The sequence below is a fragment of the Lingula anatina genome, chromosome 2 (genome assembly GCF_051362555.1).
Source record: "Lingula anatina isolate TDL-2025a chromosome 2, LinAna3.0, whole genome shotgun sequence".
Classification (NCBI taxonomy): domain Eukaryota; kingdom Metazoa; phylum Brachiopoda; class Lingulata; order Lingulida; family Lingulidae; genus Lingula; species Lingula anatina.
In genome coordinates this window covers 32217359-32233351 of record NC_141768.1, presented here as the reverse complement: position 1 = coordinate 32233351, position 15993 = coordinate 32217359, and the positions used below count along the sequence as shown (strand labels likewise).

The following is a 15993-nucleotide window of genomic DNA, read 5'->3' as shown; positions in this document are numbered from 1 at the left end:
ACTTATGTGTATGTTTTTATGCTTTAAATTCACCTAAAAACCAACCGACCTTTAAAAAAAGCTGATATGCCTAGTAAGCATCATGTTTAATAACAAAATTTAATTTAAAAATTTCATGCACTGAACCCAGTAAATTAACCAACTTTTCAATTTTGCCTAACCTTACTAGATCTTTACCATTTACTACAGGAATCAATATGCATAATATATTATAATATATTTATTTAAACCAAAACTTGAAATTAACGTTTTATTAATATTCATGTATTCTAATTATCTACAACATTTCTGTGTTTAAGACATATTGCAGAATGGATGGGTAACCACAGAATGGATTGCATACATATATTAAAGACGGACATACGAACAGTTGCTAAAACTGCACTTCTCAAAACAAAACATTAAATATTGACTGATGCAAACAAATACCTAACACTGGACAGTGTAATACATGTACAGTCTCCTTGGCATGTAATTGCTGAGTGAATTAGTCCTAGAGTTTTAATACAAAGAGTAGAAATGCATTTTATTTTTAAGGCCCATTAAGAGTGCTGGGAAGCTGGTGTTTTTGGCCCAGTTCTCAGAGAAGCACAACTGTGGCAGAGGTGGAGTTAACCCAGTATTATCTGTCTGACACAGAGGGGGGAGCTCGTGAAGTAACTTTGCATCAGAAAGACTCCAAATTCTTGATATGCTGTCACTCCCAACTGAAACAAGGACAGAACATTTGGAATAAGATTTGAAAAGAAAACAACCATTGACAGGAATTGGATACATTTGCATTATGTATCTGTTTCTTTGTTTTAATTACTTTTACTTGAAGATATAAAATCTTAAATCCTGAAGCATATCTTTTAGTAAGAAGAGACTTGGTTCTTGAACACACACACACACACACACACACACATATCAGATTAACACCACAAATACTTCATTCTACCAGTAACAACAGTTTGAGCCAATCTTACTCCTTCATCACATTTCACACAAAATGGACACATCAATATTGATCAAAATAAAATACCTGCACAGATGAAATTTTCCCTGTCATCAACTGAGAACTGCAGCCTGAAGTACTGGTTCTTGTGTCTTGGGTACTCATGCACCACTCGTCTCTTCCTTAGGTCCCACAGAGCAAGCTGAAATGCAAGGTACATGTAGGTCATGTTTTCTGATGTATTTAATTACCTTTGGAATAAGGGAAAACCTGTTTAAGAAGTCATACCATTAATTCATTTGTTTAATAAAAGCATGAGGTGCTAAACAATCAGTGAATCCCTATTCCCATCAAACAAAAGGCTATTTTCTGCTGAATACAGTGGCTTTCATATCACATTTCTGAAGATATGAAAAATATTCCAAACTCACTTTTCCAGGAAAGTTTCCAGCAAGTAAGTAATTCTCATCCTTGAGCAGTTTCAGGCAACACACACCCTTGCCCTGTGGCAGAGAGTACACATAACGAGTGGAGATACTCCTCAAGTCGTGACATAATACACAGCCTGGGTTCTTGGTGCCACTGTACAGTAGTGTACCATTCTAAAATATATATGTCATTAAAAGATGTATCGATATCTTAACAGGCCCATAAAAGCTAGACCTTCATATACTGAAAAACAGTCATTACATTTAGATCCTTATTTTTGCTATAAACGATCTTCATTAGGTCAGCAAATGTCATGCATGTTATAGGTTTGCGCTTGCATACCATTTTTGCCAAATGCTGAACATAATTTATTTTAGTTTAAAAATAGAAAATATTCAAAACTCTGTGCCAATTTTTCGCTGTTTAGACTTGATAGAAGATCTGTTATAAGTATGAATCCTTTCAAAGGCAACAGTTTCAAGCAGATGTTATCTCACTAACCTCAGTAAAAGTTTGTGACAGTATATCATTGTTTTTACTGTGTAGTTCCCACAGTTTCCTTGTCTCCACATCCACCAACAATCCACATTTTTCCGAGCCAACAGAAAACCGTTTCGTGTATTGACACCAGGCACAGCACCATAGGGCCTTAAAACCTAGATTAAAGTCCACAAACCTAGCCCTCTCTTCAACACTAGTGAATTCCAAGTCTTTGAACAAAGCAAGGCTGGGATGGTCCATGTTCAGGTGTCCTATTGTTGTGTACAATATGCGACATTGGTTATTATGATTATCATTATTATTTTCACGTGAGAGTGGCGCCCAGCAAGCACTTGTTACCTTAGCACTACTCTGTATAGAAGCACCTGTTGGTGTCACTGTACAAGGGGACGCCATTTTTGTCACCTTTGGGTTGATATCTATCTTCAGAGACTGAATTCTCATGGTCATTGAGTACCTACTGGACCACACACACAGTAGTTTGTCTCTTTCATAGTTAGGCACCATGCTTACAATGGAATCAAAAGAGGCATACTGGGACATAGAGGGCTGGTGGGTAATTTTCTGCTTTCCACAATACTTGAGATTGGACATACTACTGGTCAAGACTGACCGTTGAAAATGGACATCTGAGCTAAAACCAGTCCTCATTTCATCTAGCAGAGTCACCAAATTAACTGACTTCTCTCGTTTTTTGATAGTTTGAAGTAGGTCAGACTTTCTTCGCTCTTCTCTTAATTTCAGATATTTTTCTTTTTGTTGCTCCTCCACTTTCAGTTTCACAACATCCTCTGTAACAAGGCTTGAGGTAGTTGAGCCTCTTGGGTTATTGTGCCCAGGTAGAATTCGGAAATATTTCTTTTTTTCTCTGTCATAATAAAATCCAGGAATCTGTGACAATAGTTAAGGCTCTATTATTATCAAATAAATAATTTAATATGCAACTATAACATCATTTTACAATCAGCCTAAATTTTTTTTTTAATGTATTGACTCGAAATCAGGCAGAGGAGTAATGTACAACACTTGTATGCTCAAAATGTTAAATATAATTTAACATGTATTATCTTCGACCAATATTACACAAACATGTTATAAAGGATATCTAATTCATCATCTTCCCTTGATGTGGAAGCCCCTGCTGTCGATTCATCTTTACATGTCATACTCCCTGAAATGATACAGTATATGTTATTTATTGATAGTAATACAAATAAAAAGCAGAAATAATTTTTAAATTGTCAAAAAAAAAAAAAATGGATTGATTATCATATATTCAGGAATTTTTGGTGAATAATGGTAAATAGTGAATCCAAGAGATATCCAATGCATTTATCATTTACCTAGCTGCTTAGCATTCCAAAGTCCAAAACTGTTGCAATCTGGAAAACTCCTGTTCCAGAGATCAGGAATTTTTTTCTGGCTTCTATGTAATGGTTGATATTAAACCTGTAGGTGTGATTTGTGTTTTACCACATTTTAAATAACTGAGCTGATTTAACAAGATTATATTTACTAGTACTATAATACCTAATTTGTTTCTTCCACGACACATTTCGACTCCTTTGGCTTTGGCTTTTTCGTGTCCAGTCTCCTTTCTCTTACCAGGTGTTGTGTGTGATCCACCCCTTGGTCCATCACATGTTGGACATCTCTTCCTAGCTTTACTGGTACCTGTCCACTGACACTTACACCTCTGTTCTGGGTCAGAACGGCCCTGGTCAGAATAATGCTTATTTTGTCGTGATGCCATAACTTGTAAGATTTTATGTGTGACGACTTCGACTAAAGTTATTAGATTTTAGTAATTTACCAGATGATAATTTTCTGTGCTTTATCACTACTTGTAGAATGTGAGAAGCACATTTAATTGCTGAAATTGAAGAAAAATCTGTTCGAATGCTCTACGGCCGTGAAGGAAGAGGCAGTCGCCATGGGCGCTGACATGTTGGATGTATAGAAAACCAAGCTTTATTTCCCTTTTTTATAGTAATAAGAACAAAGAAAAAATATAGTTTTGGGTACAATATATTTTTTCTTGTACACTTAATAAAATATCTAATACATATTCGTCAATTTTTTAAAAGAGCTACTTCAAAAGGTTAAGGCTGTTTTCCTAACAATTTGTATTCAATTTGTTCCTTCGAAATCTTTACTTTATTGACATTGACATCCGGCAGCATGGCAGGCAAAACAGCAGACCCGTTCGTGAAAGTTTCGTTCGATTCAGGATCTGATGGAGATATTGAAAGTGATGTGGACCCTTCAGGTAGATGCATTGGGGGCGTCTCGATAGTCCGAAGGTTCATTGGTCCGAAGGTTCATTGGTCCGAAAATTGGTAACATTTTTATCGATTTTTTAATCAAGGGTTCATTGGTCCGAAGGTAGGTATATCAGAAAAATTTTCAAACTGATCAGAAAATTATAATACTTATATCATCTGAAAGGTAATGTAAAAACCGGATGAAATCACTTGGAATTTTTTTAATATTCCTACAAGCAACAAAGATATTGAAGTTTTTTAACTGCAAAAATGCACCAAAAGTGTCCACACTTTTCAGCTTAAAACCTGTCACTACTGACCAGCGGTGATCACTCAGCTGTAGCTGCAGCTCAAATTGCTTGTGACCAATTAGGGCAATTATGGCTGTATGTTAATCTAATGACCCGGAAACAAACCCAAATTGGCGACCGCACAAGCACATGGCTGGGATGGCTTCCGTGCAGATCAAGTACTATAAATATTGCGCATCAAATAAACTATACTTCGCATGGTTTAATTTTCATGATTTTTTTACATAATATTGCAAATTTCATAAACTTTACTCGATATAAATTTTAAAAAACTGAAACCAGTACTTCCCTGACATTTTTGAGCATTTTGTCGAGGCAAAACTTCAAACACCCTGAACTGAAACTTCTCAAAGACTGCAACACGGGAAAATCACGTGACCGGATTTTACTCTTTGATTTACAGCTTATTTAGTTAATGGCTTGTATTAGTTTTTTTTTAACGCGGCGCTAAAAGAGAGATTTAAAAAAGGGGTGCCATAGGCGAGCTGTCAGCAGGCCGACTTCAGTTTTACACTTCACTGCCACTGGACAGTTACGACTGTAGCGCCCCTAGCGGATTGTGATATACCTACCGAAGGTTCTATAGTGAACATTCGGACCAATGAACCTTCGGACTATTGAACCTTCGGACTATCGCTACGGCCCCCGATGCATTATATAGTCAGTATGTAAAAAATTACCCGTGGTGATTATTATATTTTGCTGACATACGAAAACGCACTGTACTCTATTGTACAATCTTTGCAACTTGCCTCAAGTTCTGGTATTGAATTTCTCGTCTGGTCGACACGTACTTTTTTTTTGTGTAATTTTAAAAGTTAATTAAGATGGCAATATATCTAAATATGAAGAAACTGTTGGAATGCTTGAGCTTTCTCATTAAGATTTTAAAATATAATGGCACCATGTCTGTGATTTGTTTTAATACGCCACGTACAGAAATGAGTGAAAAGTTGCCCCCCCCCCTTGATTTTCACGCACTTAATAATTTAATTATTAAATTATCATAGAAACTTGAAGTTTGACACATAATAAGTTATCGCGCTAAGCAGATAATGCAGTGCTTTTACGACATGCTGTGAGACATGTACACAGTGCAGATATTGCCATCTTAATATAGTAACAAAAAAGCTTTTTGGGGGCTTCATTCATTTTTTTTATTATGGCACAGCAAACAAAGGTCCATAATCCTGTTATCCAGCTGATTTATATTCATTTTCATTTAAAGCAGACAGGGAGGATGAAGTTATTGGAGGAATATCACATTATAGAGTTGTATTTTATTTTGTTTTCAGATGATGGACCAAGTGGAACAGAAGTGGAAGAACTGGAAAATAAATCCAATGGATTTGTGGAAAATGGCGACAAGAAATCTACAGCAGTAGGATGGGCAGATGCAATGACAAAAATTTTACAGAAACAAATACCAAAGTCAAAACCTGTAATCCTTGCTAAAGCAAAAACAGATAAACAGATATATCTGAATAAAAGAACTATTGAAAATAAAACTGATGTAGACTCTGACTTGACTGTGGATTCTAAAAATAAAGCAGTTACTAGAACAGTGAAAGAAAAGATAAGAGAAGAACAAGCAGAAATCAGAGAAAGAAAATTAAAAGTAAGTGGCAAATATTCATGTATTTCTGTAATCGAAATATGGAGAGTGGAAAAATCAAATTGTAATTTAACAATCATTATTCGTTTTTTTTATGATAATTTATTATTATTATTATTATTATTATTATTATTATTTTTAATTAATTTTTTTAATGTGTGATAAAAAACTTTTTATGGATTGGAAGGTTATGTATTGAATGTACAATTTTAGAAACGACTCTGGGAAGAAATGAACAGGGTTAAACCAGACATATTGGAAAAAGAAAAAGAGAGAAGTTTACAAAGGATTGCACAAAGGTAAAATGTCATTTTTATTCAAACAAATACATAAATAGGTGATAAAAAAATAATAGTGTTGATAATATTGATAAATATTGCCATAATGTTGATATTGGCTGATAGGTGTTTACTCTCAATATTTAATTTTCAACCATTATCTTTCACTGCTGAATTACATATTTAATTATTATATATATATATATAATATATATAATATAAATATATATAATACCTTTTCCATGGAAAAACCTCAAATTTGTTAGCTACATTGTAAGTAAAACCCTAACCATTGTCAATTTTCTTTATAGGGGGGTTGTACAGCTTTTCAATGCAGTACGGAAACAACAAAAGGATCTTGAGGTTAAACTGAAAGAAGCTGGCTCAACTGAAGGAAAGAGAGAGAAGGTGATGAAGTCTGTAACACCTGGTGCTTTTTTAGATGTCCTGAAAGGCACAGAATCCAGTAAAGGGGCCAAGAAAGGGGACATCAAAAAGGTAATGATTTCACTAATTATTTAGTTTTTTACATATTAAAGAAATGAAGGCATTGTGGTGAAAAAAAAAAAAAGGTTTTTACCTGGCAGCAACTATAACCATTCATACAAACTGTATCCTTGAAGAGGAGAATATATGAAGAGACTTTTTTGCCATTTTTGTTGGATATGACTCCAAAATTTAACAAAGTTTAATGTGCTAAATTACTAATTGTAATTTAAAGAAATGTTTTTATTTTTCAATTATCTTAAGAGTATTGCTACATCTGTATATTTTGTGTTTACCTGTGTTTCTTCATGCTGTTGTCATGACTGTTGCTGCCGTCTACACTCATGTAGGAAAATGTCAGACTGTCAGTGATGAATGAATTTAATTCAGTTGATTATAACTTTGAAGTTATAAAAAGTTTTAAAAAATATGGAAGATGTGATGATACAGGAAACTGTTTTGAAATTATGGTTGGTCAGAAAACCACAACAGATTGTGAATAGTTCAAAGAGTTGGTATTTTTTATGGGCCATGTCTGTTGTTCAGGTGAAAAAAGTTGGCTCATGTTAAAAAAAATTCAAGAAATCATTCAGCCATCAGTCTTGTCGGGATGTCATTGAATCTTTTTCTTTAAATATCTTTGTTTTATGTCTCTAGATGCACCTTCTGCAGTGTCTAGTTTAGGTAACTAAAACATTCTAATTGATTATTTCAGGCCAGAATGGAGCTGGATGTCCTTACTACAGAGCCAGAAAGTCCGTCCTGGAAAGTGTTAAGGGATGATTTTATGATGGGAGCAAAGATGAAGGACTGGGACCGGAAAGCTGACAGTGATGATAATGATGACAATGAAAAGTCTTGAAAATGTAAATGAACAGCCTCTTGGAAAATAAAATGTACATCTGTTTATTTATCTTAAATACATACCTCTCCTTGTAAGAAGTATCTATATATATATATATTGGTATGTTCATATGGGAACATATCTATTACTGCATGAAGAACTTATTTGAATTTGCAAGGAATGAAGATACACTTTATGGAAATACAAAAAAATGGCTACTTTAGAATTCTACAGTCACATGTCACATACTAGTGATAAACAAATTTCACTGGAGCTTGTGTTACACTACAACATATAATTCAGCAACAAGGTGAACATTTACCTTTTTCTATAGAAAGTGAAACTGATAAAATAATTGTCTACTTCAGTAAAAATTTTGTTGATTTTATTCAAGTTCTACACGAGCTGAAGTTGTACATTCATTGTGTATATTCTGCAAAATATTTTGAAAGAATTACAACTGTAAAGGAAGTTTAATAAATGTACAGTATACAATGTGCATAATTATACATTAAACTTGTAACTTTGGGTCTTTCTGTTTCAAATGTAAGGTTAGGTATCCCAGGAGATCCCATAATATTTATTTGAATGAAAATGTCCAGTATTTTTGTACATCTTTGAGAAGTATAATAGAAATAATATATATAGTGATCTTATTATGCATTAGCACTGACCAGTTGAAAAATGAAAAAAAAAAGTTGCAAAATGCCACTTTATACTTGCCAAATGAGACATTTTGACTCATTCATTTGAAGGATTTTTGTCTGTGTTCAATGTTTAGTTATCTTGAGGCTCAAATTCTTTAGCATAAAAAAACGCCGCAGGCCTGTCATACATACTTGTACATATTTCAGTTTTCAATTTTTCTAACTCAGATTTACTCATGCCACCAAAAGTTTTTTCTACCGCATTCGATTATCTCTAAATTCATTTAATCTTTATAATTTGGATTAGTTTTGAAAAAAAAACTTTGCAGAACAACATCAAAACTCGAAAAATAAGCTGCCTGCCTTTAGTTGCTTAGATCTACTATGCAATAAGTTAGTCGCCTTTAAGCAAGACAGGCTAGGCTAACGTAGATTCGGTTTCGTGCAAGTATCCTTTTCAAAAGCGGAAATGAAAATAATGAAAGCATTTCTGGCAACATAAAATGGATTCATGTGTTTCGTCTCAATCAGTCGCTGCTGATCAGGTAGGAAAAGATTTATTCAAGGAAGCGTACAAGTACTATGCGAGACGAAAACCTCCTCCTGATTTCAAGGATGTCATTGATTTTCGAGAAACAAAAAATCGTGTTGAGGTAGGTGGTGGCAGTGTCATTGAAATGCATTGGCCCGATATGTTTACTTACTTAATTTGAACAGTCTTCATTCTTCTTAAAATAATTTTGTTAAGCTTTTATGTGCACCTGTGTCTTTCTAGTAGGATGGGGTATGCGCACCTCAATTATCACATCTCGGGGAATTTTTGTTGGTATGTTTATTGAACTCTGTATACTGTAGTTGAATTGACTGATGATAAGCCATGGTCATCCAGGTCCTTCAGTAAAAGCTATTGTATTTGTCATGCCAAAATATATATTTTTGGTGAGAAACAAGAATGAAAAGCAGCAAATTATGATTTTTTTTTTCTAAAAGTGCTACTTCAAAACACATTTTTAAAAATTATGTAAACGAATCTACTGGAAATAATGGGTAGTCTAAAATAAGGGGGCAATATGAAAATGATTTTAATGTTATGTTCACCAAATTTGTAGTCACACAAATGGCCTATTCTACACTGAAACATAGTTATAACATATTACACTTCTAAGTCATCATAATTTGTGTTATCAGTAGAATACAATTTTAACACACCATATTTTGGCAACATGCATGTTTTTCAGGAACACATGTTAGAAAGAAAGTTAACAGGAAGAAAGATTAGAGGGGTAGAAAAACATGTCTTCACTGCCCTACTACAAATATATCAACTATTTATCCAAACATTGCTACATGGGCACATGGATTTGAACTTGACCTCTGAATGTAGTTTATTAAGAATAATCAGTTTATTTCATTTTTAATATAAAATGTAACTATAGTTGATAAAAATATAAGTAGAAAGGGCTGGCTTTAGGCTGTGAACAACATTTTATTCAGTATATACATGTATACTGACATTTTGCTTCCTGTTACATCAGGTTGACCAAGTGCCATACAGTGGTTTATCAGGACAGGACTTAACATTAAAAGGACTTATTCCAACATACAAGTGGGAGGTCTTCACATTGACTACTAACCCAGGTAACAATACTTGTATATTGACTTAATGATGCTGTTTGAAATGGATTGGTTTCAAGTGGAAAACTTGGGGATATTTTGTATGTATTAACTTATAATATTATGTATCATCTATTGAGAAAGTACACTCTCCTAAGAAGTTAGATTTTGTATGAAAGAATTTTTATTCATTTTTATATTTTGGATGAATTTGATTTTCTTGTGTGACATACAGTAATCTTGCGATCTAGTGTAAAAATGGAAAATATTCAATCTTACCACTATGTATTGTATTTTACATTGTAAAAGCAGTTATAATTTATCTTTGTATTTTCATTTCTTGTAGGGTTCTTCTTCATCAGAAATCCATTTGAACCTCACTATCAGAAATACTGGGTAAAACGGTGCCTGGAGAATTACCATAATAAACCAAACAACACCAACATTGATGCTCACTTAGATGAAGACAGGAAGGAAAATTTGTGGGAGACACACGTAAAAGGCAAGGATATAACTTTCATTGAAGACTGGATACAAGACAATGTGGTTTGAGTGTATAGAAATTGCTTTCTGATATCTCTTCTTAGGTTGATTTAAATTAGGCCTCTGTAACAATAAAGTGAAATGAAAGTCAATTTTATCTATAATGCTTCACTACATTTAGTAGAAAACAAGGCTGACTAATTTGTATACATGTGCATATTGTAATTTGAATCATTTTTTTTATCAGATCCAAGTCACAGTAATATGAAGCACTTGCATTGGGCAACATTGGGATACCAGTATGACTGGAATGAAAAGGTGAGGACTAGGTTAAAGAGACTGCTCAAGAGGTTTTGGAAAGAAATGATTGGATAGTCAAATTGCCCTTGCTCTTTGACAACTTGCTATTTTTATACCTTTATCAACATCCAAACTCTTAAACCCAGTTTCACTACACCTTTTTAATTATACTTACAACTGTACGTGGCTTGATTGGTTATGTATGTGCATTCCTTGCATTTAAATTTCACATTTTGTAAACATAAACTCTTTGCTCTAGTAGGCATTTAATATTGTAAAAAGGATGTAACATCTCTTTAAATATTATCAAAGGCTATCTAAAGAGAAAATTGAAAGACTGAAGTCAAAATTCCCATGAACTTATTAAGGCACAGAATCCCCATCTTTAGTTTATGCGAAATTTACATTTTTATAGCATATGTTTTGCAGTTATGTGAAATATCAAAAGAAGCAATGGCATTATTTGATTCAGCAATATATATTAACAATGAAGTAACAAATCAAGTGTTCAGAGAGTTAAAAGCATATATATTTTTCTTTTCTTCCAGAAATACCACAAGGACCAGTGCACAGCCTTTCCTGAGGACTTGTCTTTGCTGTCCAGTATCATAGCAGAGCGGGTGGGTTTCCCCGCCTTTACAGCCCAAGCCTCCATTGTTAATTACTACCACCTGAACTCCAAGCTGGGTGGCCATGTGGACTATTCAGAGTTCGACCATGATGCACCCCTGCTGTCCATCAGGTAATAACAAAAATTAGAATCTCACTTTAAATTTTTTGTTCCTTTCTGTAATGTGTTGAGTGTGTTAACATGGAGTATAATTGTCAGGCCCTGCCTTTCTTGTTTTTACTGGAGGGATGAACTAACCTTCCGTAGATAGTTAAGTTTTAATCTTTTCAAAAGCCAATTTTTCTACAAAACATTCATTTTCTAAACAAGCGTTAAAGCATTTTTTTTTAGATGTAGTCAAATTGATATATAATTTTTAAAGAGTAACACTGTAACATTATCAATAGAACGAATGAGTGATTATCACGCTGAGTTTTACTTGCTGTAGATTGAAGATACTATCATCAGAACTTTGAGTGCATGACACAGCTGATGAACTTCTTTGCTCAACTGCATGATTTTTTTTTTATTTATCATTCCATAGTTTTGGTCAATCGGCTATTTTCCTGTTGGGTGGTGTGACCAAGTCAGTTAAGCCAGTGGCCATGTACATCAACAGTGGAGACGTTGTGGTCATGTCGGGTGCAGCAAGATTGGCTTATCATGCCGTGCCAAGAATCCTACCAGGAACACTGGATAAACTAGACTCTCCTCTCCCAGTCCTTGTGGATGCTGCAGGAAAAACTGTTTCCCAAGGTGGCAACTTGCCAGTTTCTCTTTCTCTCAATACTATAACACAGACATGTCACATTGCTTCAAATATAGATGCTCCAGATATACCTCAAAAACAGAATGCTGGACCTGATCAACAAGGCAATGGCGCCAGAGGTCAAACGGCTAATTCTCTGTGCTCAAACTGCCAGTCACACATGAAAGTCAAGGTGCTAAAACTACATAAAAGTGAAAGTGTTCAAAGGCATAACAGTGAAATTTGTTCAGGTTGTTACAATGCTCAACTAGCAAAATCGAGTTGCTCAAGAGAGCAAATATACACAGATAGAGGGAAAGAGCAAGAAATATCTGCTCCATCTCTTCAAGAAGTTACAAAGGAAGGTGCAGCTCAAAGTGACCTTCAAAACAAAAATGAAAAACTGAAAACAGTAAATGAAAAAATTGCCCGTGATTTGCACCACTTGCAATGGGCACCATTAAGAGAGTGGCTCGAGACTGGCAGAATTAATGTCAATGTTAGACAAGTATTAAAGCACGGACATGATTTTCCTGAGAAATAAACTTTTAATGGCCTTGTGTGATTTATAAAAAGTCATATATTTTACTTTTATAAATCTTAAATGACCATAAATTTATGTAGCAGTTACAAGTGATGCAGCTAAGTGTGAAAAGGGTTCTGGTATAGTATGTGGAATGATAATCAATTTTTTTTACCTCGTTACAATAAATATGTTACAATATTTTCAAATCCACAATAAGTGTTAAGGTGCAATTTTAAACAGTACATGTAAACTGCTGATTATTTTTTTCTTGTAATAGTTCTATCAAATGGTCCATTTTGCGCGTACAGTCTGTTCTTTATCGTACGTTGAAGGCCCACCTTTCCCCCTCCTCTGCTCGTTTAGGTTGTGCATCCACATTCCAGGAAATGTCCCCTGCAGGGGCACCAGTGTCCAGCACCCTGAAGTACGTCCCCGAGCAGATGGACCCTCCCGGAGAAGTGCTCATCAGAGGAAAGTCGGGGTGATTATTGCGGAGAATCAGGGTGAAGTCCAAGCCTGGAAGAGGCCAAACCAAATGATGATAAATGATAGCGCCAGTTTTATTCTTCACAACACATTTATACGATATGCAATGTTCCACCAACAGATGATAAACACCAGTGAAAGTTTTATCCAGTTCAAAAATTTTACATTTCATGTTTAACCAGCTTTACCTATTTCAAAATTTTCTCAATTTAAATTTAATCGACATTTAGACAAAAAATTATCCAAAAAGTTACATGTTGGTAAAGATAAGTTCAAGCAGTTCGATACAGTTACTTGTTCCTGAATTTTGCTTGCTATCACTGGAAAATTGAGCCATGTCCAACACAGAATCGTATAAAATTGCGTCCCGGATAAATCGTCTTTGAATAAAACTGCATTTTGCATTCCCTGAATGAAGTAAGAAAACTTCCAATATGAACTATAATTTTTTCCTAAGTCACTTACCAGTTAACCAGAGTTCCTGACGGTTTATACCTACACGCAGAATCAAAGTAAACATCTCTCTGCTTCTTTTTCTCCTCGAAATAACATTGCTTCTCCAGACCTCTTCGACTATCACTTTCAACTCTCCGTTCATGGGTGGATGGCGCTCGAAATAGAGATTTAAATAACGGACGTGTTTTCGTAGAATTGCGGCCTCGGGATTGTCTTCTACTTCAAACTCGGGCCCGAAAGATGTCAGCGTGACTCTCAACGGTCGGTTGGTCAAGTTCAGAAAATACGAAGGAAATTTAACGTCACGGGCGGAGAAAAGTTCTTCGATGTTTCTGTTTGGGAACCCGTAAAGAATAATCTGCATGGTTTTGTTCTTGACTCTGTAATCTTCTAAAAACGGACTGTTCCAGAACGGGTATTCTTTCATTTTAGATCGACTAAGACACACAGCTGGTTTTTTTCTACTCAGAGTGAGAAGAGTTGCGGCAGTATGACTGGCTCCTTCTGTTGCAACGTCGGCGCCGTCAGCATCTTCATTTTCAATATGGTTTTCCGATCCGGGTGTGGAAACTTGCTCGTGTTCGTTATCGTTATTGTTAACATCCACTCTTCGTTTCATACGGCTCCATACCACCCCCATTGCTATTCTCTACATTTGTTCAATAGTCATGGGAAATTTAAATGCCCATGCAAGGAGTGAGCGGCATCCATCTTTGCGTTGAAGCCATGGCTGACGTCAGCGCGACAGGCGTAGTATCATGCGTGCATTGCGCGAATGTCCCATTGTTACGTCACTCTCTCAAAGGTATCTGTTGAAAACTCGCCTTGTAAATGAGATTTTGATTTGTAGTCTAGATCGTAAAGATATTAGTTCTTGTAACAATGCTTCGTCCATCTTAATTTGACATCCAATTTGATAGCTTAGTGACTTTGATAATTCAGCTATTCCACGAAAAGGCTTCCAATCTCGAACGCGAAAAAATACCTGCCGCATCCTATTTCCAGGAAAAAGTGTATGGAATATTTTAATTTTTAGTGTTTTAAGGTAGAATTCCGTTTGCTCTACAAAAATCAATAATTCACATTGTAGAACACTCCTTGACGGGAACCCGAGCGTCTATATGCCGCTAAAAGCACAATTTCCACGTATCGCTTTATCAGTATATATAGCTCATTTGCCACAAGTAAACGTGTATATGTTTCCATCTTTAAGCATTGTTTGCCCTCAGTTAATTTGCATTCATATTTTCTATATATATGGTGTTTTTCTGATACGTCTGTTAGTAACGGGGGCGTAGTTAAAACTTTGTCGTTCAGTAACCCCTAATCTCCGTATTTTTTTTCAAGTAGACATAAGAAAAGGTCATGATGCTTATTTTCCTTTCTATAACTCATAATACATCTAGGAAAATCGTGCTATTTGTTCATTACAGATAATGCGTAGCTTCACACCAATTCTTGTATATAATCTTGTTCTCAATAAAGTCATTCAAATCAAAAATACAGAATGTTATACAAAAGTTGATATGTCACATTTCAGAGCCTAACCACAGTAACGGACCAAAATTTGCAAAAAAAAAAAAAAAAAAAAAAGTTGCTTTCGAAAGTTTTAATCGTCATTTCTGATGGAAAAAGATCGACTACTTTCTAAAATACAAAACACTTTTCAATTGTTCAGCAAGTGCATCCTGTGGTCACCTAACCTCCGTTGTGCTAACGTCCGTACCGAAATTTAGGGATTGTAATAAAATTTACTCTTGCGCCTTTTATAGCTTATTTATGTGGTGTGCTTGAGCCATATCCGATAAAAATAATTTAAAACTACCACTGTTCATACAAATATATAATTTGTCATTAGCAATTCTATAAAGACAAGCTGATCATTTAGATTGTAACTTAAGTGTGCTTTACAGTTGAAGACAAATTTTTTTTATCAAATTAGTTTTTGTTTGGAATTGAACGGTGGTTTGGATCTTTCTGATTTCATTCAAAATAAGGAGTTTTCAGGACTGTCTTGGCAACAAAAATGGTAGGCCTACTACTACTTTTTTGCCCGAGAGCTCTAGGACCTTCTAAAGACAGCAACCTGGCAACAATTATATTTAGTAAATAGCCTTGTGGATACCAATTTCACTATTTTATATAAATAATTACTATGCCTTGAAATTTTTTATCAGTTTTATCAAGGAATTGAATCAAGTACCTCTGTTTTTATGTACAACTAGGCCTATTTGCAAACACGTGTCGATTGTCGGTCTACATAGGTCTCATTGTTTAATTGTGGGTTAAATTATTTTACTCCTCAGGGTAATTTAATTTTTGATATACCTTCATTGCATATAGATGTGGACTCACATGTATAAAGTTTTGTAAAATGGGAACAGATATGAGACTTACAAATACAGTACGACAGAGAAAGAAAAGGGCATCTTATGATCGTACACCTGTCCTTGACAAA

The 15993-nt window shown here is 34.8% G+C and overlaps 4 protein-coding genes across 5 annotated transcripts; 2 read left to right on the top strand and 2 right to left on the bottom strand.

The window, feature by feature from the left end:
- Positions 1-460: 460 nt before the first annotated feature.
- On the bottom strand, positions 461-3840 carry LOC106174455 (DDB1- and CUL4-associated factor 4). Its single transcript, XM_087005304.1, has 6 exons — positions 3403-3840; positions 2973-3040; positions 1868-2760; positions 1369-1539; positions 1025-1139; positions 461-707 (listed from the first exon to the last, which is right to left on the bottom strand). Exons 1-6 carry the CDS (start codon positions 3618-3620, stop codon positions 502-504), a joined length of 1671 nt encoding a protein of 556 aa, XP_086861430.1. The 5' UTR covers positions 3621-3840; the 3' UTR covers positions 461-501.
- Positions 3841-3998: 158 nt separating this feature from the next.
- On the top strand, positions 3999-8181 carry LOC106174459 (RRP15-like protein). 2 transcript variants are annotated; one of them, XM_013556028.2, is made up of 6 exons: positions 4038-4147; positions 5098-5106; positions 5738-6060; positions 6271-6356; positions 6647-6833; positions 7537-8181. In XM_013556028.2, exons 1-6 carry the CDS (start codon positions 4141-4143, stop codon positions 7681-7683), a joined length of 759 nt encoding a protein of 252 aa, XP_013411482.2. In that variant the 5' UTR covers positions 4038-4140; the 3' UTR covers positions 7684-8181. The 2 variants fall into 2 exon arrangements, with proteins under 2 accessions (XP_013411480.2, XP_013411482.2); XM_013556026.2 differs by lacking the exon at positions 5098-5106 and having other exon boundaries at positions 3999-4136.
- Positions 8182-8749: 568 nt separating this feature from the next.
- Positions 8750-12809, top strand: LOC106174456 (nucleic acid dioxygenase ALKBH1). Its single transcript, XM_013556023.3, has 6 exons — positions 8750-8965; positions 9848-9950; positions 10273-10428; positions 10657-10727; positions 11258-11451; positions 11864-12809. The coding sequence occupies exons 1-6, from the start codon at positions 8816-8818 to the stop codon at positions 12609-12611; spliced, it is 1422 nt and encodes a 473-aa protein (XP_013411477.2). The 5' UTR covers positions 8750-8815; the 3' UTR covers positions 12612-12809.
- LOC106174460 (uncharacterized) lies at positions 12593-14282 on the bottom strand. The gene is made up of 2 exons (XM_013556029.2): positions 13545-14282; positions 12593-13109 (listed from the first exon to the last, which is right to left on the bottom strand). The coding sequence occupies exons 1-2, from the start codon at positions 14173-14175 to the stop codon at positions 12910-12912; spliced, it is 831 nt and encodes a 276-aa protein (XP_013411483.2). The 5' UTR covers positions 14176-14282; the 3' UTR covers positions 12593-12909.
- Between the last annotated feature and the right edge of the window lie 1711 nt (positions 14283-15993).